At 49.1% G+C, this 26,901-nt stretch overlaps 1 protein-coding gene across 2 annotated transcripts; it reads left to right on the top strand.

Moving 5' to 3' along the window:
* On the top strand, positions 1-22,341 carry LOC118076502 (solute carrier family 22 member 6-B-like). 2 transcript variants are annotated; one of them, XM_035099307.2, is made up of 10 exons: positions 1-393; positions 2,659-2,762; positions 5,599-5,753; positions 9,012-9,180; positions 10,349-10,472; positions 11,109-11,224; positions 12,074-12,288; positions 14,531-14,639; positions 18,162-18,365; positions 21,794-22,341. In XM_035099307.2, exons 1-10 carry the CDS (start codon positions 1-3, stop codon positions 21,948-21,950), a joined length of 1,746 nt encoding a protein of 581 aa, XP_034955198.2. In that variant the 3' UTR covers positions 21,951-22,341. The 2 variants fall into 2 exon arrangements, with proteins under 2 accessions (XP_034955198.2, XP_060125505.1); XM_060269522.1 differs by lacking the exon at positions 21,794-22,341 and having other exon boundaries at positions 1-142; positions 194-393; positions 18,162-18,369.
* Positions 22,342-26,901: the final 4,560 nt, after the last annotated feature.

The raw sequence follows: 26,901 nt of genomic DNA, 5'->3' as shown, positions 1-26,901 counted from the left end.
ATGACTTTTGCCCAACTTTTGGATCAGGTTGGAGGCATGGGCCGTTTCCAGGTCCTCAATGTGCTGCTGCTGAGCTTCCCGATGGTCCTCATGGCAGCCCACAACCTCTTGCAGAATTTCACAGCAGCCGTCCCCGGGCACCGCTGCCGCACCGGCATTAACGGCACGTGTGGCAATGACACCGGGGGAGCAGACTGCCGGGATGCTCTGAGAGTCTCCATCCCGACAGACGGCAACCAGGCGCTGCAGAAGTGCCGTCGCTTCGTCACCGCCCAGTGGCACTTCCTCGAGCCCAATTCCACGGAGCTGGAAAGAACAGAGGCAGAGCTGGAGCCTTGCCTCGACGGCTGGACCTACGATGGCCGAGTCTTCACATCGACCATTGTGACAGAGGTAGGAAGGCCTTAGGCGATGATCAGCAATGCCTCGCCACATTTTTTGGGATTGGATTAGGACTGAAGTGGGATTCTGGATGACATTGCTGGATTTGTGTAGATCGGGGGGTGGGGAACGACTTGCTGCTAGACTATAGTCCCCGGTCTGGGGTGCAGAAGTCAGTGCAGAAGTTAAGTGTGTTGGAAAGGGACCTGGGAAACCAGGGTTCAAATCCCCACGCAGCTGGGTGACCTTCAGCCAGTCACTCTCTCTTAGACTGGCCTACCTCCTAAGGTTGTTGTGAGGATCAAGCAAAGAGGGGCATGTCTGGCACCTTGAGCTCCTTGGTGGAAAGGCGGGATACAAATAATAACTAAATAATCCGGAGGGTCCCCATCAATGATGTAGATGACTTCCTGTAACAAAACTTTGCACAAATTAAGGGGGGGGGGGGAGATAGGCGACATGTCCGCATTCAATATGAAATATGGCTATGCCCAAGATTAATTTTTAAGGCAGCAATGCTGAGTAGCTAAATTGTGACGATCTATTTGCAAAAGTTTAGTGATTTAAATAACCCGCTCCCACTCCTGCAACGCCCCCCACCAAAAAACCCCACCCTCTCCTGATCCATCATTCATGAAAGCTCTCTGCGAAGAGTCTCCATATAAATATGTATTTTTTTTGGGGGGGGGTGTCCATGGTTCAGAAGTGGAGGACCGGTTTTGCAGGAGGAAGAACCCAGGTTCTGTATCTGGGGTCTTCTGCATTTGTCTAAATTCAGCAAGTTCCTGCTCAGCACAATTGCCACAATACTTGCCAACAAGATTTAAGGATTAAAGTTTTCGCAGTAAAAACAACCTAGAGTCTGGTAGCATCCTAAACGCACACATATTTATTGTGGGACAGAACCTAAGCGGTTAGAACATGAGGAGGCCACCTAAATGGTTATTGCCTCCGACCACAGAGTTTGTTTATTCGTTGTTTGTTTTATTTTAAAGTTTCTATCCCTTCCCTTCAAAGGAGCCAGGGCTGCAAACCACAAAGCAGCAAAGCAGTACAATTAAAATTAAATTTAAAAAGTTTAAAAACATTAAGAATACGTTGGATGGTGTGCAACTACTCAGAGTAGACCTATTGAAATTAATGTTCGCATTCATTTAAATGGGTCTACTCTAAGTAAAAGTTAGTTTGAATACCACACATAGGTTGGAGCCAATGTTAGCCCTACTCTGAGTAAAGTCATACCTCTGGATACGAATGCTGCGGGTTGCGTATGACACAGGATACGTACACGCCGAACCCGGAAGCACCAGAATGGGTTACTTCCGGGTTCGGTGGTTCGCGACAAATGATGTCATGCGCACGTGCAGGTGCGCCGAATCGCGCCGCGCACATGCGCAGACGCAGCGCTTCATGTTGCGTACTGCTCACATTGCATACGGGGCTCTGGAACGGATCCCGTACGCAACATGAGGTACCACTGTAGTTAATTGAAGTTAATGAGCATTCTCAGTTCTACCTAGAGCAAACATTGGAAATAACGGACCCTTTATTTCAATGGGTCTACTCTGAGTAGGACTAATGCTTGATACAATCCTGTGCATTCCCTAACAAAGAGAGGGAAATAGGCCAAGCAGCAGCAGATGTGTCCTGTTAATAATCCCTCAAAACTGGATTATCACAGAATTTTAGAGTCAGAAGGGACTTCTGAGGTCATGTACCCCAATCTGCTGCTCAGAGGAGGAATAAAATCAAACATCCCTGAGAGGTGGTTGTCCAGCCTCTGCTCAGATGCCTCCAGCCAAGGAGAGCTCACTCGTCCCATCCCAGGGCAAACCGGTCCCACCCATTTAGCTGAAATCTGTTTCCTTGCAATTTCCACCTTTCAGTTCTAGGCAGAGGCACCAGGTTCTCCCGAGGAATGGGGGGGCCACACACAACGTCACGCGGTATCCTAATGTTGCAAGCGCAATGTCGCGAGGAGCTGGGAGGGGAAGGCGAACACCCTCTGAAAATTGAGGGGGGGAGCAGCCCCCTCAAAAATATACCCAGGGGCCCAAACTGCCTCGGCCCCTAGGAGTCAGCACCTATGGTTCTAGGAATGCCTTTCGGAGCTGCGGAGATTGAGCGCACACCATCTTCTGTGTGAGATGGAAAGTGGGAATAGGAAATGGAGCTTTATAGATGCATATCCCAAAGTCAACTTTTCTGCTTCGCGTTTTGGAAAAGCCAGGCGATGGTGACGCTTCTGTTTTTAACCACCCTGCCTCCCTCCCACAGTGGGACCTGGTGTGCGACTTTCGGACTCTGCAACAGATGGCCCAGTCAATCTACATGGCAGGAGTGCTGGTGGGTGCTGTCGCATTCGGAGGCCTCTCGGACAAGTAAGGCGTTGCACGTCAAAGCGGTTTGTTCTAGCTCAGGCATCCCCAAACTGTGGCCCTCCAGATGTTTTGGCCTACAGCTCCCATGATCCCTAGCTAACAGGACCAGTGGTCAGGGATGATGGGAACTGTAGTCCAAAACATCTGGAGGGCCGAAGTTTGGGGGTGCCTGTTCTAGCTGGACCAGGGAATCCTTGGGGTTGTTGTTTTTTTAATACATTCATACTAGATTAATAAGTAGCAGCAAAATGGCAAAAGGTAGGTTGTGGGGACAGGGGCACCATCAAAGGGGGGGCTGGGGGATAGCCCCCCCCCAATATTTTCAAGGGAATTCCATGGCAATCCTCAAAAGGATGAGCCAGGATGACGCGTCTTTGCCTTGGTGCATCCCTTTCATGAAGGTAATGTGGCTGTTTGGGGGGGGCATGATGGGCCAAGTCGGCCTGGCTTGGTTGGGAGGGCGGTGCATGTGTGATGTCATGCATTCACACCACACACCCACACACACACACACCATGTTGGGGTCAACTCAGCGTGTGTGTGCAGGGAAGGTAAAGGTAAAGGTAAAGGGACCCCTGACCATTAGGTCCAGTCGTGACCGACTCTGGGGTTGCACGCTCATCTCGCATTATTGGCCGAGGGAGCCAGCGTATAGCTTCCAGGTCATGTGGCCAGCATGACAAAGCCGCTTCTGGCAAACCAGAGCAGCACATGGAAACGCCGTTTACCTTCCCGCTGTAGCGGTTCCTATTTATCTACTTGCATTTTGACGTGCTTTCGAACTGCTAGGTTGGCAGGAGCTGGAACCGAGCAACGGGAGCTCACCCCGTCTCAGGGATTCGAACCGCCGACCTTCTGATCAGCAAGCCCTAGGCTCAGTGGTTTAACCACAGCGCCACCTGGGTCCCTGGTGTGTGCAGGGAAGAGGAGTTCATTGGGCCACTTTTTTTCCTAGCCGGAAACTGACTTTGCATGGACAGGCGGAGTCCCCCAAACCCCAGGCGACCCCCTGAGCAGAATAATGATGCAAGACAACGTGCTATAGGATTCAAATTGGCCACAACTTAATAAGATTCAGATGTAGGGAGACCTTGGCTCAGGCATTGGGCATTATCCTCCCCAGTCCCCAGCCGGTTTCTGGGAGGCTTCGGGGTTATCCAAATGTATGGGGGTCGGGGCTAGCTCTGGAGAACATATCTTCAAGCAGAGAGAGCCTGCCCCCCGGGGAAGCAATGATACCTATTGGTATGGTCAATGCTTCCCCCAATACCCCGATCTTGTCGCCGCAAGGGGGTGAGGTCTCCACCTCACGCCCCTCCCTCTAGGAAAATCGCCAAAGAATTCCACCCAAGGCCTGAAACCGCCAAAGTTGTGACGTATTGCTACGGGAAAGGCAAAACCTGCCAATGCAGGAAAATTCCTTTCCGGCCCTTCAACAGCGGCCTTGACGTAGCAGCACCTGTGTACCTGTGGAAAGAAGGTCAACCTGCAAAAGAAACTTGAATGAGGGTGTGGAGGGTGGGAGCCAACTGGTGCTTGGAGGTAAGATTCAAATTCTATTGTGTGAGCGGGAAAGTCCCTCCCCTTACCTGGCCATCCATCCCCTGGCGACACCTCCCCAGGCAGGATTGGACGCTAGGCTGGGGTAGGCGCAGACCCCTGGCATCCTACCTGGGAAGGCGGTGCCAGCCTCGAACTACCAGGGAGTCGCCTTATGGGATCAGGTGGCTGTGCGCGACCACGCAAAGGTCGCCCCCCCCATTTGATGTGGGGAGCGGTCATTCCCCCAGTCTCAGAGTCTTATCCAGATTACACTGTGGGCTCGGGGCCAGTGGAAGTATCCGACTCTGGGCTCATCTACATTTTCGTTTGCCCCGGGATTTCTTCAATTCGCCCCATGATACTCAAAGGTTTTAGTTTTATCCTGCCACTTTCCTTGGGGAAACCCAAGGCGATGAGTGGCAGCGATGTGTAAGGGCGGCTGGCAGCAAGATGCGGGGGGAGGTGGCGGGGAAATCATGTCCCAATTTGCCCTGCCAGGATGCTGGCGGCTACGGTGTGTTCTCTTACTATTCTCCAGCCGTTATTGCCTTGGTGCTTCTACAGTAGCTCTGGGGTGGGAAGCCTCGGGCCCGGGGGACAAATTCTGCCCTCCATGACTCTCTTTCTGGCCCTCAGGAACCTCCCCAGGCCAGACCCTCCTTGAGTGTTTATGCCTGGCTGGAATGCACCCTCAAACTCTGATACCGCCTCTTGCTTGTCTGGGTCAAGGAGAGAGAGGCGTGTGCAGAAACCAGCCCATAGCTGCCAGGTCTCCCGTTTTTCGCGGGAAACCCCCGGACTTTAATCCGTTTCCTGCTGTTATCCCAAAAAATCCCGTAAATCCCTCGATTTCCTACCTGCCAGGGAGGCTCCTTCTGCGCATATGCGCAGAACCGATGTCGGGTGCCGCTCTGCCCATGTCTGGGCACCGGAAATCGGGCAGCGCCGGCACCGGAAGTTGCTTCTACACATGTCTAGACATGCGTAGAAGCGACTTCCGGTGCCGCGCCGCTGCTGATCCCGGATTTTTCAACGGGAGACTTGGCAGCTATGAACCAGCCCGCTGTACAAATATAACATTTGCATTCCTTGCTCCTCCCGCTTTTGCCTCTGGTCCTGCCACCACAGGCATGTGGCCCCTGGTAGGTTGCTCAGAAGGGAATGTGGCCCTCAGGCTGTAAAAGCTCCCCCACTCCTTTTCCAGATCATTCTTCCATTCCCACCGCTTTCCAGATTTCACCCACACAGAAACCACCCCCCTGCCTATAACAAGACTCGTTCCTCCCCGGTTTAGGTTTGGCCGGAAAGCTTTGTTGATCTGGTCCTGTCTCCAAATGGCTGTTTCGGGGTCCTGCACTGCTTTTGCCCCCAGCTTCACAGCTTACTGCATCTTCCGCTTCCTGTCAGGAATGGCTCTCTCAGGCATTGGGCTGAACTGCGTGTCGCTGTGTAAGTAAGTTTCCTCTGGTGGCTGGCTCCAAGACTCAAAACATTAGCCAAGCATGCTGCAAATCTGCCCTGAGGCCTCTGGGCATGTGCAAAGGGCATTGTTCTCCCATTAATCACAGGCAGTCATATCCACCAAAGACAACCAGTTACAGATGAGAGTGAGTTTGAGTCTTGGAATCTCTTTTTTTTCCCAGTTGTTGTTTTTCTGAGAAAATGGCTGCCTACGCACACTGCCTTTTCTTATGATGATATTAAATCAGGGGTCACCAACATGGTGCCCTTGGGCACCCAGGCACCTTTGAGGACTTCCCCTGGAGCTCACAAAGCCTCTGAGCCCCGCCCCCAACACCACCACACAGATACTGCCCCCTGCTGGAGAAGATAGTTGCCCTTTTCTCCTTTGAAAAGGTATCTGGAGACGATGGAGGAAGTTGGAAATGTGCTGTCGTTTCCTTGTTCAGCTCTATTTTTCAAGCCTCTATTTGATTCTGCTAGATCTGACTTTTACACAGATCTCTTGGAAAATCAAAGGGCTTTTTTCACCTGTATGTTGAGTATGCCACTGACGCCAACTATAGGGGACCCTAGGGGCCCAAGTACCCACAAAAATTTTTGTTGTGGGTGCTCAGCACCTACACCGTGGGCCTCCGATGCGCCTTCTGGTGCCTCGTGACCAGACGTAATAAGACAACTGAAACAGAGGCAGCCTTTCTCATTCACACCTCTAAAAACCGGGTACAAAAAGCACATAAAAATGCATATATTCATGGAAAAAAATGGGAAAATGCATTGTATCAGGAGACATCGCTTTGCAAAAATGTGCACGTTAGGCAAAATTACATACAAACATTTGTATATTAGGAAAACTTCACACAAAAATGCCGGTGAATTTTCATGAAACTTGCAAACTGATGTGGAAGCAAGGAGGACTAAGATTGGTAAAATGAGAACCCGAGAGAAACACGAATCATTGTTGACAGATTCACTCATCCCTGTGCACCAATGGGGTAAAATGATTGATGACTACTTCCCAGCCTTCTGATCTGGGTTCAAGTCTGATTCGTCCACACACACACACACACACACCGAGGCAGTATGTTGTGTTGTAGTGAGTGCTGCAGAGAATAAGGGATATCTGGGTTTAAATATCCACTCATTTAGAGCATACGATATTGGACTAACAAAACCTGTTCTTCATTATTTACATGTGTGAATTCAAATCATGGGATTAAACTGCCAAAATATTTAGAAGTGATAAATCTTCCTAAATATAGCAGTGCCTTGACATTAGCTAGGTTTGTGTTTTAACTTCTGTACTACTGCAAAGAAGCTTTTAGGGTATCCCTTTTGATGTACATTTATGTCCTGCAGGAATTGCAGAAGTTCGATTTGTTCCGTAAGTTTTATTCAGTGGTGTGTGTTTTTTTGGTTTTTTTATTTTAAAAAAAGTTTAAAAAGGTACTCACCATGAAATTGTTACAGTAAGTTCCACACTTTTAACATTTGGGGGGGGGCAGAAGGTGCCAGTACTGTGTACCTGTGAGTACTCCCAAGAAAAAAGTACTGGTTTTATATTTTCTGTTTGACACAGAGTTTAGGTCAAAGTTCTTGTTAGAAACCCCATAATCAGTTAGGTGGGTGTTTAATTTCTGCAAATAGCATACATCAGATTGAATTTACAAAAAGAAAAAGAGAGAAAAAAATCTCAAAGAGAGTAAGACCTGAGAAATGCTGATTTAATTTTTAAAATTTGGGCTTCTTGGTACCACGCTGGACCACAATGTAGCTTTGTTTGGAATCTCCACTCATCAATAATAATAATAATAATAATAATAATAATAATAATAATATAATAATAATAATTAATAATAATAATAATAATAATAATTTATTACTTATACCCCGCCTATCTGGCCGGGCCTCCCCAGCCACTCTGGGCAGCTCCCAACAGAATATTAAAAACACGATAAAACATCAAACATTAAAAACTTCCCTAAACAGGGCTGTCTTCAGATGTCTTCTAAAAGTCAGATAGTTGTTTATTTCCTTGACATCTGATGGAAGGGTGTTCCACAGGGCGGGCGCCACTACTGAGAAGGCCCTCTGCCTGGTTCCCTGTAACCTCACTTCTCAGAAGGCCCTCGGAGCTGGACCTCAGTGTCCATGAAGCTCACTGAGCGACTCTGAGCCAGCCACTCTTTCTGTCTGGGTGTCCTACCTTATAGGGGTGTTACACTGATAAAACGGGGGGGGGTGCGATCACAGTGCAAAATCCTACAAGATCACAGCGTCCAAAATGGCAGCTGTTCTCTCCAGAGAACTGGATGTCCCAGCTTTTCTGGGACATGCAAGATATGGCAACAGTCTCCGTCCGTCCCCCCCTCGCAATTCCCAGCAACTGGAATTCCGAAGCATTTTCCCTCCAATGGTGGAGGGGGAACCAGTTGCTAGCTGACGCCCTGAAACTCATGATTCCCATAAGGATGAGTCTCCTTTTCACAGGGGAAGAGAGGAGATGGCAGGGGAGAGCTGTCCTGTCCAGTGGCGTAGCAAGGGGGGGTGCGTTGGGAGCGGGCCGCCCCGGGTGCCATCCTGGAGGCGGGTGACACTTGGCACACACCCCCATGACGCCCCAGCCAAGCCCCACTGCCCGGTAAAAAGGCTTGGCCGGTGCGGCGGCAGCTGGCTTGCTTGCTCACCTGCTCGGCCGGTGCGCGCTTTGCTTCTTCCTTCCTGCTAGGCGGAGCCGTGGAGGCGAGGCCTCCCTGGCTTGCCCCTCGCCTCCGCGGCTCCACCCAGCAGGAAGGAAGAAGCAAAGAGTGCGCCGGCCAAGCAGGTGAGCGAGCAAGCCAGCCGCCGTTGCACTGAGCGAGGCTTTTTACTGGGAGGCTGGAGGCTGACGAGGAGAAGCATCCCCTCTTACCCACCCACCGCTCCAGCTCTATCTTTTGTGGGCAGCGCGAGCGGCGATGCTGGCACCCCACTGTGTACCGTGCGTGCACAGCATCACTACGTAGCGATGCATGTGTCGTACGTAGCGCTGCTGCGCGTGCGCACTACATAGTGACGTCCCACCCCTGGGTGCACGTCATGTTTGCCACTCCAGGTGCCCGAACGGCTTCCTCCGCCAGTGGTCCTGTCCATCTGTCTGTCTGTGAGTCTTCTCCAAAGTTTCCCTCAAGCAGTGTTGGGCGGTGATGGGGAAAAGTCACTCCTTTGAACATTGCTAGATGGCAAAATGGGTTTTTCTTCTTCCAGCGGTAGAGTGGACCCCAATGCATTCCCGGGCCACCGTCAGCATGGTGACTGGATACAGCTACAGCGTCGGGCAGTTCATCCTTGCCGGCATAGCTTATGGCATCCGCGACTGGCGCTGGCTCCAGCTGGCCGTCTCCCTCCCTTATTTCGCCTTCTTTCTGTACGGCTGGTAGGTGGCGCTGTGGCCCTGCTCTCTTGTCTGCTGTGAGCGGCAGTGGTGAGAGTCCCTGCCCCAAAACGCTGACATTAATTGTGTGGGGAGGCTGGGGTGAAGGTGAGGAAAGCTGAGGTTGTGGGGAAGGAGCTGGGGAGGAAGGAGTGCCTTGAGGGCGCTGCAAAGGAGGACACCGGTCATTTGAGGAATGGGGGGAGTGTCACAAGGAAACTTCTGGAAGGGGAGGCCAGACAAGCAAGGAGGAAAAAAAGGGATGTCTTCTCCTCTTTCACAGTCCCCATTTAAGCATGCCACTTTAAAGATAAAGATATAGCGCTTTCCTCCATGCTTTCCAGGCACAACCCACGCTTTAAAGCTCTGTGTCTGAGCACCCTCTTTCTTTCACTCCAAAGCTTCCCCCACAAAAAAACCAGCTCTTTAAAGCTGAATCAGAGCAAACAGCAATCTGCAGAAAACCTAGACTGCCATTTGCTCCGATTCAGCTTTAAAGAGCAGGTCCCGTGCTTGTATCATTGACAAACAGCAGTTCAACAGTAAAAGCTTCCCCAGCACATTATCAGAGGGAAGCTTCAACTGTTGGTTTCCTGCCTTTCTTACAGCCAAGTGTGCTGACTGGGGAGGGTGATTGGCACGGGTGACATCGCGTGTGATGCCGTGATGTTACGAGTCACATCCGGGCATCATGCGTGATGTTGTGATGCTGCACGTGATGTCGGGCACGACACCAAGACACAACCCAATCATGCACAATGTCTGGGTGGCTCCTCTGCCGCCGCTTCCTGCCACTGCCATGTGCCGGGGGCTGCTCCCCACCATGGGGAGCCACTGTATCCTGGACAAACATTTTGGGGACTCTGTCCCCTGCTAACAAATATTGGGGTGGGGGTTCAAAGGGGTTCAAACCCTAGGAGTCGACGCCCCTGCTTACAGCCATCGGAGGCACAGAAGTATAAGCCCTAAGGGGGGGGAAGCTAGCTGAACCTAGGGAGGGGCTTGTTGGAGGAGGAGATGCTGGGGTGTGGGGCAGCGCTGTTAATCAAATACCCCAGGGCTCCTTCTGTAGAGCAGGGTGGGCATTACCTCGGGGTTGTATATACCTGCTTGCACCTCACCATGTCCCAGTTCCCCCACCTTGCTGCCTCTCTGTTCTTCTCTTGCCCAGGTGGTTTACAGAGTCTGCCCGGTGGTATGCCACAGCTGGCAAACTGGACCAGGCACTCAAGGAGCTGCAGAAAGTGGCACGGATAAATGGGCAGAAGGAGCAAGGGCAGAAGCTCAGCCTCGAGGTAGCGAGAGAAAGAAACGTTCCTTCCTTTTCTTCCTGGTTTATGCTCCTAAGCCTTTAACATCTGCACAACAGGAGGAGATTCAGCAGTGCCAGCTCCCCCCCCCCCCAAAAAAAACCCACACACACACACAATGCACCTCTCTGCTGTAAAAAATATATAAAAAATCAGCACCAGTTGAATATCTGCCTTCCAAACATCTACAGGGAACAGGAGCCTGCCTGGGAATGCAGGTAGGGAATGGTAGCAACCTTAGGAAGAAGGTGAGGTGGACCATCCATCCAAGAAATGGCTGTGTGTATTTTGCGGCTGTCTTGATTCCGCAGCCAGGATACACTAATTCTGCAATTGGGGTGCAAGTTGTGGATTCACTTGTTTGGCCTCCACCCTCACTAGCCTGCTGATCTGTAAGGTTTCTGACAGGGCTTTCCCCCCCAGCTCTACCGAAAAAGGTTGGGGATTGAATGTGGAACCTTCTTTGTCCAAAGCATGCACTCTTAACGCGGAACTATGGTCCTTCCCCTTAAGCATTAAGTAAGTTCCCAGGCGCCTCGCAATTCCATCCCTAAAAGTGCGGAATTTGGCAGGAGGCCACAGCAGGCAGCAGGCAACACCTTGCTTGTCTTTTTCTTGCAGGTATTGAAAGCCAGCCTACAGAAAGAGGCACCCTCCGCCAAGACCAACTTCACGGCAGCTGACTTGGTGCGATCGCCTGTTGTGCGACGGGTAACGTGCTGCCTTTGCTTCGTCTGGTAAGTTAAGTTTGAGGTGGAAACAGCTGGTGGGGAAGGCAAGAGAGGGAATGAATGAAGCAGAAGAAGAAAAGATCATTTTCTCGGCTCAGTCTTGGGGTGGGGAGTGGTAGCTCAGTTGGTTAGAGCAGGGGTGTAGTGTGGGGGGCTGGGTGTGTGTGCCCCTGGGCACTTTTTTTTGAGAGGGGGTGCGACCAGCCCCCCCAGGCTCCCTCTCGGACTAACCTACCTCACAGGGTTGTTGTGAGGGACTAAATGAGGGGAGAAGCCACGTACGCCACCTTGAGCTCTGTGGAGAAAAAGTTGGGATATACAGCGGAACCTCAGTTTTCAATCCCTTCCAGAACACCTTTCGGCTTCCGAAACATTCAAAAACCAAGATGCCAAGGGAGAATTTCAATTTCAATGGAGAAAATTGAAAAACACGCAGCGGAAACCGTTCGACTTCCAAGGCGCGTTCGAAAACGGAAGCATTTACTTCCGGGTTTTCGGCGTTCGAAAACCGAAACGTTCAGCTTCTGAGATGCTCAAAAACTGAGGTACCACTGTAAATGGAACGATAGGTGGTTTGGTTGTAAGTCACTTTGGGTTGGAAGGCGACTAACAAATTTTATAAATAATGGTGCATAAAGAGTAATGACAGAAAGCAGAGTCCAAAAACATCTGGGGGGGGCAAAGGTTGAAGAGCATTGAGCTAACTCAGTATCTATGCTGACAGGCAGCGGATTCACCTGGTTTCTGATGGGGATGCCCCTCCGTTCTACCAGGAGACGCTGGAGATTGAACCTGGGACTTTCTTTACGCAAAGCAAATGTTCTGACCCTGTGTTTTCCCTGTATCCGCCACCAGGTTCTCCACCAGCTTCGCCTACTATGGGTTGGCTATGGACCTGCAGAACTTTGGGGTCAGTGTCTACCTCATCCAGGTGATCTTTGGGGCTGTCGATATCCCAGCGAAACTCATTGCCTTCGTTGTGATTTGCTACTTTGGCCGCAGGATCACCCAGGCATTGACTCTCATCCTAGCAGGGCTGTCCATTGCCGGAAACATCTTTGTCCCCCAAGGTGAGACTCCAGATAAACCACAGTTTAGGTGCTCCTCCAGACCATTGAACGTTCATTCTGATTTGCTTACACAAAGCTTATGCGGAGGTTGAGCATTTGCTCCAATTCGTTTCCTGGGAGGTTATACATTGACAACGAATATTCATCCTGATTTGTTTGCAGGCTGTTCGTGCATCTTCCCATTAGTCACTATTTCACCCCATACTTTTCAATGTATGTCCCCATCACTTTCCAAACTGCAAACAGTCTGTTTCTTATTTATTGGCTTTACGCATTAAATTTATCTCCCACGACTCTTCCTCCAAGAAGATCCCAGGGCAACTTATTTTTTCAAGTGGGTAATAATAATAATAATAATAATAATAATTTTATTATTTGTACCCCACCCATCTGACTGGGTTGACCCAGCCACTCTGGGCGGCTTCCAACATATATAAAGACATAAGTATGCTGCACTAGGGATACAGAATGATTTCATCCACTTTATTTATTTATCCACCTATTTATTTCTTCAACGTCCACTCTGTCCTTCTTTCTAAAGGAGCCCAGGGTGGCAAACCACCAAGCAGCAAAACAATACAGTTCAAAATAAAACAAAACATGCTTCTGCAAACCTACGTTTCTTGGTATGTGCTTAAGCTCCTCCCACAAAATAGAGAACAGTCTGGTTTTGTACTGCTTGAGGTGTTTGGGTGCCCTCCAAAGACCTCTTGGGAACTGTAGTCTGGTGAGGGTGCTGAAAGCAGATTCCTAGGGTTATAGGCTCCCAACAGGGTTTCCTGTGGAGGAGGAAAGGCTGCTTGTTTCAGTATGACGTGGGATTAAGTCCTAGAACTGTGTGGCATAAGACCTTGTGGCTGAGGCTACAGGTTCATGCTTCTGGCTCAAAAGCATGTGGAAGAATAGGTGAAAGAGCCCCTGAGCATATGCAGAGTGCATTTTTCTTACTAGCAGCTTCCTTCCTCCAGGCAAATTTTAATTCATTAATTCATTTGCTTATTTTACATACGTGCATAATACGCAACAGCTGAAGTTTTCTGAGTGGTTTACAGGTAAAAGTTAAAACCATAAAACAGAAAATAACCGGGGTGGGTGGGACGGGACTTTTTGTTGAAATCACAGCATAGTGGGAAAGGATTAAAAGCAGCGCCAACCCTGATCAACTCTCAGCCCCATCCCGACAGCTGTTATATTAAAACCACAAACAGACATGTTAAATGCAATTTCTTATTTAACATAATGCGTCATTTCACTCACAGTGTAAATGCCAATTTTCACCAAAGGTTGATAGTTTGCCACAAGCTTATATAGTAGGGTTAAAATGTGGCTGTTGTCTGCCACCTTCAGGCTGCCACCCTTGTTATTGGCTGAGCTGCTGGTGAGATCACAGAATGTTCACAAATGCTCTAATGCAGGGGTTCCCAACAAAATTTTCTCGAGGACCCCTCATCGAGCCGCTATTGTGACAAGGACCCCCATTAATTTCTAATCCTAAAATTAAAAAGTGAGAGCCAAATTAAGTCTTTTTATATTTTATATTTATACGTTTTTTACAGTTACAACAGAGTACTCCATCAGTATACAGTTAGTTTTAATTTTCAGTTCTTAATGAGATGAGTTAAATCTGTCCTTTGAGTCCATTATTTCTGAAATATTAGGTTCCAAATATCGAGCCGATTCCTATATTTGTTTTTCATGAAACACATGGAAGAAAATGCTTGCTCACACCGATATGTGGTTGCAAATGGAAGGATCTTTTTCATTGCCTTATCTCCAAGTTTCTTGTAGTCCTTGCGGCATACAGCAGAACTACTGCCTCTATCTAATTCTAGTTTTGCGCTAGACTCTGCTCATGCAGGAAGCGGCCAAAACAAAAAATCTGTTATCATATGAAATATATTTAATATATTTTTTATTCTAATAGGATCTCGAGGACCCCTCTGGCATAGCTCGCGGACCCCTGGGGGTCCCCGGACCACCTGTTGGGAACCACTGCTCTAATGCATGGTTCCGAGATGTTTGCTGGTGACACAATACTGTGAAAGGTCATTTGGCTGGAGACAGAGGGAGAAAACCTTATCTTAAGACTGAGGTGGCGGGGGCAGGAAATGTATGCCAAATGCAAAGTAGAACAGGAAGCCAAATAATGGCGAGAAACCAAAGGTCAAAACGGTTGTTTGCAAACTCTTTTGTTGTTTGCAATAGTTGTTTGCAAACTCTTTTGCGTTGCTCTTCTCCCCAGATATGCAGGTCTTGCGAACTGTCTTTGCTGTCTTTGGGAAAGGGTGCTTGGCCGCCTCTTTCAACTGTGTCTTCTTATACACGGGAGAGCTTTACCCCACGGTGATCAGGTACCTCAGACGTAGCGGAAGCTCTTAACTGTGGGCCATTTTATAGGGGCGGTTATCCTGGAATACCGTCAGAACCAGGCCAGGGCTCTGATAAGAGCGAGCTCCGTCTTGTGGACCCGGAAATAAATCCTTTTTTCGGCGCAAGATATCAGCCCAAAGTCATGTGAGAGCAAGGCACTCAAAATGACCACCGTACTCTTGGGGGGGGGAATGAGATGTCCCAGTTTTTCCAGGGCAGTTGATGGGTATGCAATACTGCCCACTGCTATTCCTTCTAGTTTCTAAAGCGGGCTCTGTGGCTTGAGCTGCAGGAAGCTCCGTGGAGGTGGAAGCCCCCTAGACCCAAGCTATTTAAGGCAGGCCGATCTTTTAAAACAGGCAGGTGGAGCCATCCTTCAGGTAACCTGGCTGCCGTGGAGGCTGGTCCATTCGGGCAAATCATAGAATCATAGAATAGAATCATAGAATCATAGAGTTGGAAGAGACCACAAGGGCCATCCAGTCCAACCCCCTGCCAAGCAGGAAACACCATCAAAGCATTCCTGACAGATGGCTGTCAAGCCTCTGCTTAAAGACCTCCAAAGAAGGAGACTCCACCACACTCCTTGGCAGCAAATTCCACTGCCGAACAGCTCTTACTGTCAGGAAGTTCTTCCTAATGTTTAGGTGGAATTTTCTTTCTTGTAGTTTGAATCCGTTGCTCCGTGTCCGCTTCTCTGGAGCAGCAGAAAACAACCTTTCTCCCTCCTCTATATGACATCCTTTTATATATTTGAACATGGTTATCATATCACCCCTTAACCTTCTCTTCTCCAGGCTAAACATACCCAGCTCCCTAAGCCGTTCCTCATAAGGCATCGTTTCCAGGCCTTTGACCATTTTGGTTGCCCTCTTCTGGACACGTTCCAGCTTATCAGTATCCTTCTTGAACTGTGGTGCCCAGAACTGGACACAGTACTCCAGGTGAGGTCTGACCAGAGCAGAATACAGTGGTACTATTACTTCCCTTGATCTAGATGCTATACTCCTATTGATGCAGCCCAGAATTGCATTGGCTTTTTTAGCTGCTGCATCACACTGCTGACTCATGTCAAGTTTGTGGTCTACCAAGACTCCGAGATCCTTCTCACATGTACTGCTCTCAAGCCAGGTGTCTCCCATCCTGTATTTGTGCCTTTCATTTTTTTTGCCCAAGTGTAGTACTTTACATTTCTCCTTGTTAAAATTCATCTTGTTTGCTTTGGCCCAGTTGTCTAATCTGTTAAGGTCATTCTGAAGTGTGATCCTGTCCTCTGGGGTGTTAGCCACCCCTCCCAATTTGGTGTCATCTGCAAACTTGCTCAGGATGCCCTCATGCCCATCATCCAAGTCATTGATAAAGATGTTGAACAAGACTGGGCCCAAGACAGAACCCTGTGGCACCCCACTAGTCACTACTCTCCAGGATGAGGAGGAGCCATTGATGAGCACCCTTTGGGTTCGGTCAGTAAGCCAGTTACAAATCCACTGAATGGTAGCATTGTCTAGCCCACATTTTACCAGCTTCTTTACAAGAATATCATGGGGCACCTTGTCAAAGGCCTTGCTGAAATCAAGATAGGCTACATCCACAGCGTTCCCTTCATCTACCAGGCTTGTAATTCTGTCAAAAAATGAGATCAGATTAGTCTGACATGACTTATTTTTCAGGAACCCATGCTGACTTTTAGTGATCACAGAGTTTCTTTCTAGGTGCTCACAGACTGTTTGCTTAATGATCTGCTCTAGAATCTTTCCTGGTATTGATGTCAGGCTGACTGGGCGGTAATTGTTTGGGTCCTCTCTTTTCCCCTTTTTGAAAATAGGGACAACATTTGCCCTCCTCCAGTCTGCTGGAACTTCGCCTGTTCTCCAGGAACTTTCAAAGATTATTGCCAGTGGTTCTGAAATCACCTCTGCCAGTTCTTTTAATACTCTTGGATGTAGTTCATCTGGCCCTGGAGACTTGAATACATCTAAACTAGCCAAGTATTCTTGTACTACCTCCTTTCTTATTCTGGGCTGTGTTTCCCCTGCTGAATCATCTGCTCCATATTCTTCAGGTCGGGCGTTGTTTTCTTTCTTGGAGAAGACTGAGGCAAAGAAGGCATTGAGGAGTTCTGCCCTTTCTCTGTCCCCTGTTTGCATTTCACCATCTTCTCCTCTGAGTGACCCCACTGTTTCCTTGTTTTTCCTTTTGCTACGGACATACCCATAAAAGCCCTTTTTGTTGCTTTTAACCTCTCTGGCGAGCCTCAGTTCATTCTGTGCTTTAGCTTTTCTGACTTTGTCTCTACACGTGCTGGCTATATGTTTGAATTCCTCTCTGGAGATTTCCCCCCTTTTCCATTTTTTGTACATATCCCTTTTAAATCTTAACTCAGTCAAAAGTTCTTTAGATAGCCAGCCTGGCTTCTTTAGGCACCTTCCATGTTTCCGTCTCATTGGTATTGCCTGAAGTTGTGCTTTTAATATCTCCCTTTTAACAAACTCCCAACCATCATGAACTCCCTTCCCTTTTAGTATTACTGTCCATGGGATTTCACCCAGCGTTTCCCTAAGTTTTCTGAAGTCGGCTTTCTTAAAGTCTAGAATTTGGACCTTAGTATGCTTGGTTGCTCCTTTCCGCTGGATAATAAACTCCAGAAGAGCATGGTCACTCCCACCTAATGATCCTGCCACTTCTACCCCGCTAACCAAGTCATCACTATTGGTTAGGACCAGATCTAAAATGGCTGATCCTCTTGTTGCTTCTCCCACTTTCTGGACAATGAAGTTGTCTGCAAGGCCAGTGAGGAATCTGTTCGACCTTATGCTCTTGGCTGAGTTTGACATCCAACAAATATCAGGATAGTTGAAATCCCCCATTACTACTATCTCACTTCCTTTGGAATGCTTGGCCATCTGTTCCAGGAAGGCATCATCTGTGTCCTCAGTTTGGCTTGGGGATCTATAGTAAACTCCCACAATGAGATCACTGTTGTTTTTCTCTCCCTTAATTTTGACCCAGATACTCTCAATTTGGCTTTGAAGCGCTGCCCCACCAATCTCAGTCTGCCACACGCCAGCCGCCTTCCACCTTCCACCTTCCATCTTCATATTCATATTCCCAGCCATCCCAGGGATTGGCACTGCCTGGCCGCTTCCTCCTCCTCAATCTCAGTGTTGCTCCATGTAGAACTCAGCAGGGAGGAAGAGGGGAGCAAAACCAGAGTGAGTCGGCTCTGCCTGTCGTTGGCTCTGGCTCCCCCTAGTGTCGGGCTCCCTGCCTTATGCCCTACCAGTCCCAATGAGCACCAGGCACCGATCTATTTAGGCCAGCAATAGGGAGCCTGTGGCCCTCCAGACATTGCTAGACTGCAACTCCCAGCATCCCGCGCTATTGGCCATGCTGGCTGGGTCTGATGGGAGTTGAAGTCTGGGGTCATCTGGGGGGGGGGCGCCACAGTTTCCCCCGGGTTAAGGCTTTCCCCCTTTGTCAACTTTCTGTCCATTGCATGGCAGGCAGACCGGGATGGGGTTTGGGAACACCATGGCTCGTGTCGGCGGGATTGTGGCTCCCTTGGTGAGGATGACCGGCGAGTATTCCCCATCTCTCCCCCTTCTGATCTATGGGGCAGCTCCCATCATCTCCGGCATCGCCGCCTGCTTCCTTCCAGAGACCCTGAACATGCCACTACCTGATACCATTGAAGACGTGGAGAACCAGTAAGTAGATCTGGCTTCTCTCCCCCCACTCCCAATTCCTTAACCACATTTGTTTGCTTATCAGTAGCAACCACTGGTACCTGGCACAACAACAGCGCAGTTTTTAAATCAGTGGCTAAAATTGGCGTGGTTTCGAAAGGTTCAGTTCGCCTCAGCTCAGAAAGTGTATTGGAGAGTTCAGAAAAGTTGGTAGGAGGACATATTAATTCTATTTAATCCTCCAGAGACCCGTGGATGTGGGTTAACAACAAAGAAAAAACGGCTGTGAGCCTGTCTTCCAAAGTGCAGGGCTTGCACACAGAAAGCCCCAGCCGTTGAGTTTAAATTCGCATCCTGTGGGCATTTGGTTGGCCACTGTGAGAACAGGTTGCTGAACTAGGTGAGTCCTCAGCCTAATTCAGAAGGTTCCTTTTAGGCTCTGATTCCATGTTGGCTCAAAATGGCATCCAATTGCATCCAAACATAGACAGAAACCTGCTCCTTGATAATCTGCTTATGATAATCTTAAAGTGTTCAAATACGTAGCCAACATATAGTACAGTGGTCCCTCGATTTACGAATTTAATCCGTTCCGAATGGACCTTTGTAAGTCGAAAAAATCGGAAGTCGAAGCCAATGGGGGGGGAATCAGAAGTCGAAAAAATCCTATCTAAGCCGCATCCAAAATGGCGGACGGAACTCTCTTCGTAACTCGAAACATTCGTACGTCGAGTTACGCCTAAGTCGAGGTACCACTGTAGATGTATTCATTGCATGTGTCCAAGGACCTCAAGTTGGCATAACTGGTTCTCCCCACCCCACCTCATTTCATTCACACAACAACCCTATCAGGTAGGTTAGGCTAAGAGTGATTGGCACAAGGTCACCCAATGAGCTTCATGGCTAAGTGGCAATGTGAGCCCTGGTCTCCCAGGTCCTAGTTGGACACTCTAACCACTGCACAACACTGCCTTCCTTCCATTTAGCAAGCCATCAGTGGCTGGGACAATGTCTGTGTTGGCAGGGAAGTGGCTTGCATCAAGGAAAACACAACATTCCTGCATTTTATCTAAAATAGTTAAAAAACACATGAAGGCACTTAGGCTAGCAAAATTTATAGAGATATTATAATACAAACAGAAGAGATTGTGCCTTTTCATGTCATGATTCATACACAGGAATTTCCATCATTTGGGCTACCCCCTCTCTTAATTCAAAACATTGAATGGGCATCATTCGGCTCGTCAATGTATGCCAATCATAACTGCATAAATTTTCTACCTATATCATGGAGATCACTCACAAAGCGTGCAGATGAGACTTGCTTATGACACAAAGAATTGCTGTTGCCATTGTCACATGGTAGACACGATATTAAACTCCCACAAAAAGGCCCAGGGATAGGTTCCCACAGTTTAGTGACCTTAGCACCAGATTTGGCAATCAGACAAATAAATCTGATTTGTTTGCTTTAAAACATCTTTTTACCATGCTGTTTTACTCCATAAATGCTCCCAGAGTGGCTTACAAAGATAATGCAGCTTTGTATGTTATTTCCATTGAGACACACATTTATATGCATGCTGTACAGAAGTATTTTGGTACGCATTGCTGAGCGGAGGAACAGCATTGCAAAATTCAGCAAAGTGTGCATTTTGAAAGATGGCTGTGGGTTGATTTGCATCTTGTTTTTCGAAAGGTAAATTCCCCTTTAAGTGCAAACGGAATCGAATTTCTGCCCAACACTATGGGGAGGTCATCTAATCCAACCCCACAATGGCTCTTATCTTCTGTTTAAAATTGCTTTGAGCAAATTTGGCGTAAAGGTAAAGTCTGCATTCAGGCCCTGGATTATCTCCGTTAATTTGCAGGAACAAATGATTAACTCAAGGTGCCTAAAAACGGAGTAACCTTGGACCCGACGGAAATTTCCTCCACAGGTCCTTTCCTGCAGATTTTGGGGGATGGCTGCATATTCCTGAGAGAGAAGCGATGCTTGCTTTTTTTCTTTTCTTTGCTGGTCAGCATCTTGACATATAAATCCAAAGGTGCGGCAGAGCAGTCGCCAGCTCCTCTGCTAGCTGAAATACTACCGGTACCTTGTGAGGGGAAGTAGTCCAGTTGCAGGCTGCACACACCCCTTAACAAACAAAAAAATGCCTCTGATCAGTACAGAACTCAAGGAAAGCTTTTCAACACCATTAGGGAAAATTCTGGGTGCAAGGCTGCTCAGCCACCCAGCTCGTCAGGCCAAGAGCCCACAGTCCACTGCGGAATAAAGGAAGGAGTCCAGCCACCAACCGGAGCAAAATAGCAAGGTTTATTGCGCAACAGGTTCAAGCCAAGACTGAACACCGAGAACAGGGTCACAAGAACTTTTAAAACTTCCCACCTCAATCCCATAATGCATTTCAAAAGCGTCATTCCTACATCATAGTTACATAGCTAAACGTCAGAAAAGGGGAGGTAAATACAATATTAACATACTGGTAAACAAGATTAACATAAGGGGACCCAGGTGGCGCTGTGGTTAAACCACTGAGCCTAGGGCTTGCTGATCAGAAGGTCGGCGGTTCGAATCCCTGTGACGGGGTGAGCTCCCGTTGCTCGGTCCCAGCTCCTGCCAACCTAGCAGTTCGAAAGCACGTCAAAATGCAAGTAGATAAATAGGAACCGCTACAGCGGGAAGGTAAACAGAGTTTCCATGTGCTGCTCTGGTTTGCCAGAAGCGGCTTTGTCATGCTGGCCACATGACCTGGAAGCTGTACGCCGGCTACCTGCCAAGTTTCTCTCTGAAAAATAAGGGACTGGACCGAAAGTAGCGTGGCGGCCATTTTGGAACTGGGCGGAGCATGCTCAGAAGTCACGCTGCAGCCATTTTGGAACTGGGCAGAGCAGCATCAAAAGTCGCTTCTGAGCATGCTCCGCCCAGTTCCAAAATGGCCGCCGCGCCAGAATAAACCGGGGGAAAACAAAAAAATCTGTTTTTTTTGCTGGGGACAGCTGGAAAAACGGGTTTCCCGGGGAAAATGGGAGACTTGGCAGCTATGTGCGAGCCAGGCGCCCCCATGCAGGCATCCCCAACCTGCCTGCTGCCAGAGGACTCTGGACCCTGGAGCCCGACCTTGCTGCCATGCCCCTAGCCTCCTTGTTAAGGGCCAGTCGGCCGGGCTCCCCTCTGCGGAGGCAGGCAGGGAGGTGTTGCAGCAGAGCCCCATGAACCCTCGGCGTCCTGAGCCTGCCTGGTGGCAGCGAAACTTTAGCTGGCATGGCAGGTTTTCTTCACTCTCCATCCCCAGCCCCTCATTTTATTATTGAGCTGAGTTGGGGAGGAGTCAGTTTGTAAGATTACCTGGACCTAAGCAGAAGGATTTGCAGGAACCCATAATACTCCCCCTGTCCTCTCTCTCCCCCCCCCCATCCAGCTTCATTCTTTTGCCTTCTTCTAGGAACTTGGAGCAGCAGAAAGGCGGCGACGGCTGCAAAGGAAACCCTTCCCATCAGGACGACATTTTCCTGGACATGAGAATGTTTAAAGATCCCAGGCCTCTTGAAAACGCAGGGAAAGGAGATGGGGTAGCCGCTGACCCAGCCAAGAGTAGCTGAGCATCAAAGGTGTGCCCCCCCTGGGCAATGTACCACTTTCAACAATAATAATAAAAAACCTCAGTGCCTTCTTCCACCAGCATAGCAAAGTCAAGACATTCTGTTAATCCTAATAGACTAGGACACCGTTCTACCCTGGCTGACATGTCCAAGTGTGAAAAACTCACAGCTGCGGACCTGCAAAAGGGGGGGGAGAGTAATCCTCATCTCCTTAAAGGGTTTCCTGTGTTTGAGGATCTGACTGGCCATGCCCCCCACCCTGCAAGGACACTTTAAGGTAGAAGGGGCTTAAGCTAGACTCTGCTGCAGGGACCCAGCAACTCTCGTTTTTCCAGTTACCAGTTCAGTTCCTGGCATTTTTTTTTTAAGTGCGCTCCTAAATAAAGATGGAAAGAGCTGTCAGTTTTGGTTCTATATATTTTGGGGGGGGGCGGGTGGCGCTGAGGTCAGAAAGTCGGTGGTTCGAATCCCCGCAATAGGGTGAGCGCCTGTTGCTCGGTCCCAGCTCCTGCCAACCTAGCAGTTCGAAAGCACGTCAAAGTGCAAGTAGATAAATAGGTACTGCTACAGCGGGAAGGTAAACGGCGTTTCCGTGTGCTGCTCTGGTTCGCCAGAAGCGGCTTAGTCATGCTGGCCACATGACCTGGAAGCTGTACGCCGGCTCCCCTAGCCAATATCACGAGATGAGCGCCGCAACCCCAGAGTCGGTCACGACTGGACCTAATGGTCAGGGGTCCCTTTACCTCTACCTTTATGCTTTTTTAAAAAACCATTGTTTACTTGGAAAACTGCAAGGCGAAATTCGTACGTGTGTGAATTTTAACAGATAGTTGTGTTTTGGTTCACACGTTGTTTCGGACAGTGCAGATTTGATAGATTCAGCTTCAGATAAGAACTGAATCTTATTTCTCCCTGATACTAATGCAATATCGCCTAATAGAATGCACTGTTGATGTTATACTAGGGACACAAATACATGCATTTTAAGGCACAATTTTCCTAGTTCTATGCATTTGGGGGGGGTACCCTGTGCTTTGGGTTGCATATTTTTTCAGAATGTGCAGATGAGGTTGGTTCATATTAAGATGCAAGTGGAATCCCATGGCTCCCCCTCCTCACCTTGCTGTGGCAAGTCTGGGGCTGCCCGCTTTCAGCCAGGGCAGGTGCCATCAGATCAACGCTTTCAAAGCAATGAGCTCTCCCTACTTGGGCAGAGGAAGCCAGCAGGAGAGGAGGAGCAAGGGAAAGAGGGGAGCAAATAGGCCAGAGGGGAAAACCAGCCGTGGCCAGATCCAGTGGGCCCTTCACCATCCCTACCTTATCATGTGGATTTGCTTGGGAGGTGAGGCTCAGCAAAACAACAGGACTTATTTGGAAGCCATCAAAGAAATGCAGCAGCACACAGAGCGCCAACGCTCAATTATTGTCAGGTTAGCGTGGAATAGTGTCCAGTTTTTACTTTGGGGTCAAACAAGGACTTTCAGCAGGGTGCTCATTCCTGCCGGGAAATACTTGAACTATACAAACATATTCACAGTCTTGTGGAGGGCCATTGGTTGCCCATGCCTGCTCCCAGGGGCGGCTGGTGCCAATTGGGGCTGGTGGAGCAGAAAGCAGGGAGGGCAAAGTAGGCGGAGCCAGAGTCAAGGACAGCTGGAGCCACAGCCAATGGCAGGAGCTCTTGTTTCTGCCCCATTCGGGATGGAGGAAGAATTCAATTCAGTATGCATTCAAAACCATGTGCTTTCTGAAACCACGTGCCAACCGAAACAGAGCTAGCCTTCAAAATTCACACTTTTTCCAATTTCGGGTTACAGTTTCCCAAGCATTTTTTAAATGCACGTTTTAAGGGAAAGCATGCATTTAAAAAAACAAACAAAGAACTTTGTAAAATAAAATAAAAAAGACACAAAAATGCATTGCATTAGGGGAAGTCGCTTGCAAAAAATGTGTACATTTGCCAAAACTGCATATGAAAATGTGTCTATTAGGAGAAATTCGTACTAAAAACGCTGGTGAATTTTCACGGGGAATTTTCTTTAATCAATTAATTTCAAGTCGCTGCAAAATGTGGGGAACTGGATTTAATAATGAGAAACTGGGAGAACTGGAATCCTTCCATCCCTCGTCCCCATCCTCCTCCTCCTCCCCCTCCTCCGCCTGCCTTCTGAGCTCTGGAAGACGGCCACCCCTTTGGCTGCTTGTAAGTAAAAAAGGCAGGCAGGTGGGGGCTGGCAGAGGGCAGACTCAGAGCAGTGCCCCATTTGTCCCTATGGACCAGCCTCCACTGCCAGCTCCAACTGAAGCACCTCACCCTCCATCAAGGTCCTCTTCTTCCTTGTGTACTGCTTTGATAGGGCTGCCATACGTCTGGAATTGCCCAGACATGCTCGGAATACTGCGGTTGGAAGCAGTGTCCAGGTGGAAATCGGCAAAAAAAAATCCGGGAAAATCTGGACATATGGCAGCCCATATCAGCAGTGTCATTTTTGCCAATTTCCTATAAAAATAGCTCAAAAAGTAAAGCTTCACACCATCTTCCCGCCCTGCCACTACTCTCAGCCTACTGCGGCCTCAGCTTCCTCATGGGGCTTCTGCTGCCACAATGCAGCTAGCGGCTCTGTTGAGGTTTGGTCAGCCATGGAGGCAGCTCCCGGTTCCAGCCTAACAATCGCCTCCTCCGTTTCTCCGGACACATTTGGCGGAAAGCTTCAGAGAGAGGCTTCAGTGGGGTATGTGTGTGAAGGGCTGGAGAAGAGGGAAGAAGGGAAAGGAGGGGTGTGGGGAAAGGGGCACGTGGAGCTCCCCGTGACGGCTTCAACAACTTTTGTGTCCGTATTTACACTTTTTGAAATATGGCAACCCTAGCTTAGAATGACATCGCAACTCTGCTCAGCCTGTCAAATCTGACTTGATAATGACATCACTGAGTGCAAGTGAGGGCAATTTCAGACTCAGCCCACATCCTGATGGATGGCTCAGTTGGTAGAGCATGAGACTCTTAATCTCATGGTCGTGAGTTCGAGCCCCACGTTGGGTAAAAGATTCCTGCATTGCAGAGGGTCAGACTAGATGAACCACGGTGGTCCCCTCCAACTCCACACTTCTATGATTCCTCTCTGATTTAACTCTCCTCCAAGGAGCTTGAGGTGAAATAAATGGGGTGGGGGGTGTTCCTTTTTATAATCACAGCAGGCATATGAGGGAGGCAAAAATAATATGTTACAATGGGCAACTTCCCAGCCAGGGAGAAACCAGAAGGTTTTGCACATCCCTCTCCCTTTCCCCATCCAGACAAGCAGACTTGAAGGACACATCCTGGCAAGCAAAAGCCCTGAAGGAGGGCCAGTGAGAGGGTGTGACCTGGGAGGAGTCCCAAGGGCCGGGCAGAGAATTCCTGGGGGCCACATTTGACCTCTGGCCTCGAGGGCCCACAGCCCTGCTCAGGGGTGGAGGCAGGCTGCCCCATGTGTCACCACTGAGGGAGGTGACAAAATGCTGGGCGGCACTCACTGTGGGGCTGGTGGCTTGGGTGCCTGCAGGCTCCCCTTTGCCCCAAACGGTCCGCCCGCCGCTTCTCCCTCAGCTGTAGGGCAGCTGAGTGGGAGGAGGCAGGCAGACTCCTCGGAGACCCTGCAGAGCGCCCTGCCTCAGCTCGCCTCGCCCCTGGGTGCAGGGCATGTTCGCTGTCCCAGGTGCCCGATCAGCTTGCTCCACCAGTGGCCCTGCTCTAGACGATGACTGGAAATGGTGAACAAGGTTCATTGGACAGGGCAATCTTGCCCTGCAGCACACATTGCAAGGCAGCCTTAAAGGTACTGGGGTGTGTGTGTGTGTTGTTTTTCACTCACTTGAGTCAACAGGAAGCTTCAACCAGCCTGGGCAGGGTACCCTTTGTGTTGAGTGGACACCCCAGAACACGTCCCAGAATCCTTTGCCGCACACAGTGGAACACTACGCTTCAACACTTGGGGTGAAGTCAATGTGGCTGGTGTTCCCCGAAGGCAGAAATTATGAAGCGCACTGCCCCGCTGCGTAATTTTACCACACTATTTGACTGCTTTGGGTTGCATCTGTCAAGAAGACGACAGTCACATTTTTCACACATTAGCATCTCGGCCACGAAAGCTAGAAACTCCCCCCCCCTTCAAAAAAGTGGACAGATTGTTAATAATCGCAACACTGTTCTTTGTACAGTCTCTTCAGCCAGCAAATAAAAAAATAGGGATTAAATCAAGGTTGCAGGAACATTTTTAGACTGGGGGCTACATGACCCCCTGGGCTAGTTTCTGGCTGGTTTCTACACACACACACACACACACACACACACACACACACACACACACACCTCTTAAATTGATAAGGCCACACCAAATTTGAAGGCCTCACATGCTAATGAACTCCCCTTATTTGTGCAGCTCCCCTTTATTTAACTGAGTCACGCACGAGAATAATTTGGCACTGTTCCCCACGTGGGCCCTTTGTGACACTGGTGCAGGCAGCTGCCTCACCTGGTTTGCCTCTTGGCAGCTTTTCAGCCTCACACAGCTCTTTCCCAGGCAGAAAGGGGCAAAATCATAAAGCGCCCTGTGTGGCTCAAAAGCTTGCACACACACACACACCAATCAGAGCCTGATGGGGGAATATAGGAAATATCCTTCTGCTGAGTCAGAGCCAATGGTCGAATGGAGCTCACTACTGTCCATACTGACTGGCAGCTGTCCTCCGGGTTTTGGGGCAGGGAATCTCACCCAGTGCTACCCAGAGATGCTGGGGATCGAACTACGGACCTTCTGCCTGCTGCAACAGAGATGCTCTACCACAGAGCCACTTCCCACTGCCCAATGAGAACAATCATTCTTTCCAGCGCTGTGCCATCTCCTGCCTTTGTCATTCCAAGGCAGGCGATTTCCAGCGGTCCGCTTTTTAAGATTATGAGCACGGAACAAGG

This window comes from Zootoca vivipara, chromosome 17 (genome assembly GCF_963506605.1).
Source record: "Zootoca vivipara chromosome 17, rZooViv1.1, whole genome shotgun sequence".
Classification (NCBI taxonomy): Eukaryota; Metazoa; Chordata; class Lepidosauria; order Squamata; family Lacertidae; genus Zootoca; species Zootoca vivipara.
The sequence above is the reverse complement of the archived record's forward strand: the minus strand, read 5'-3'. Positions and strand labels throughout refer to the sequence as shown.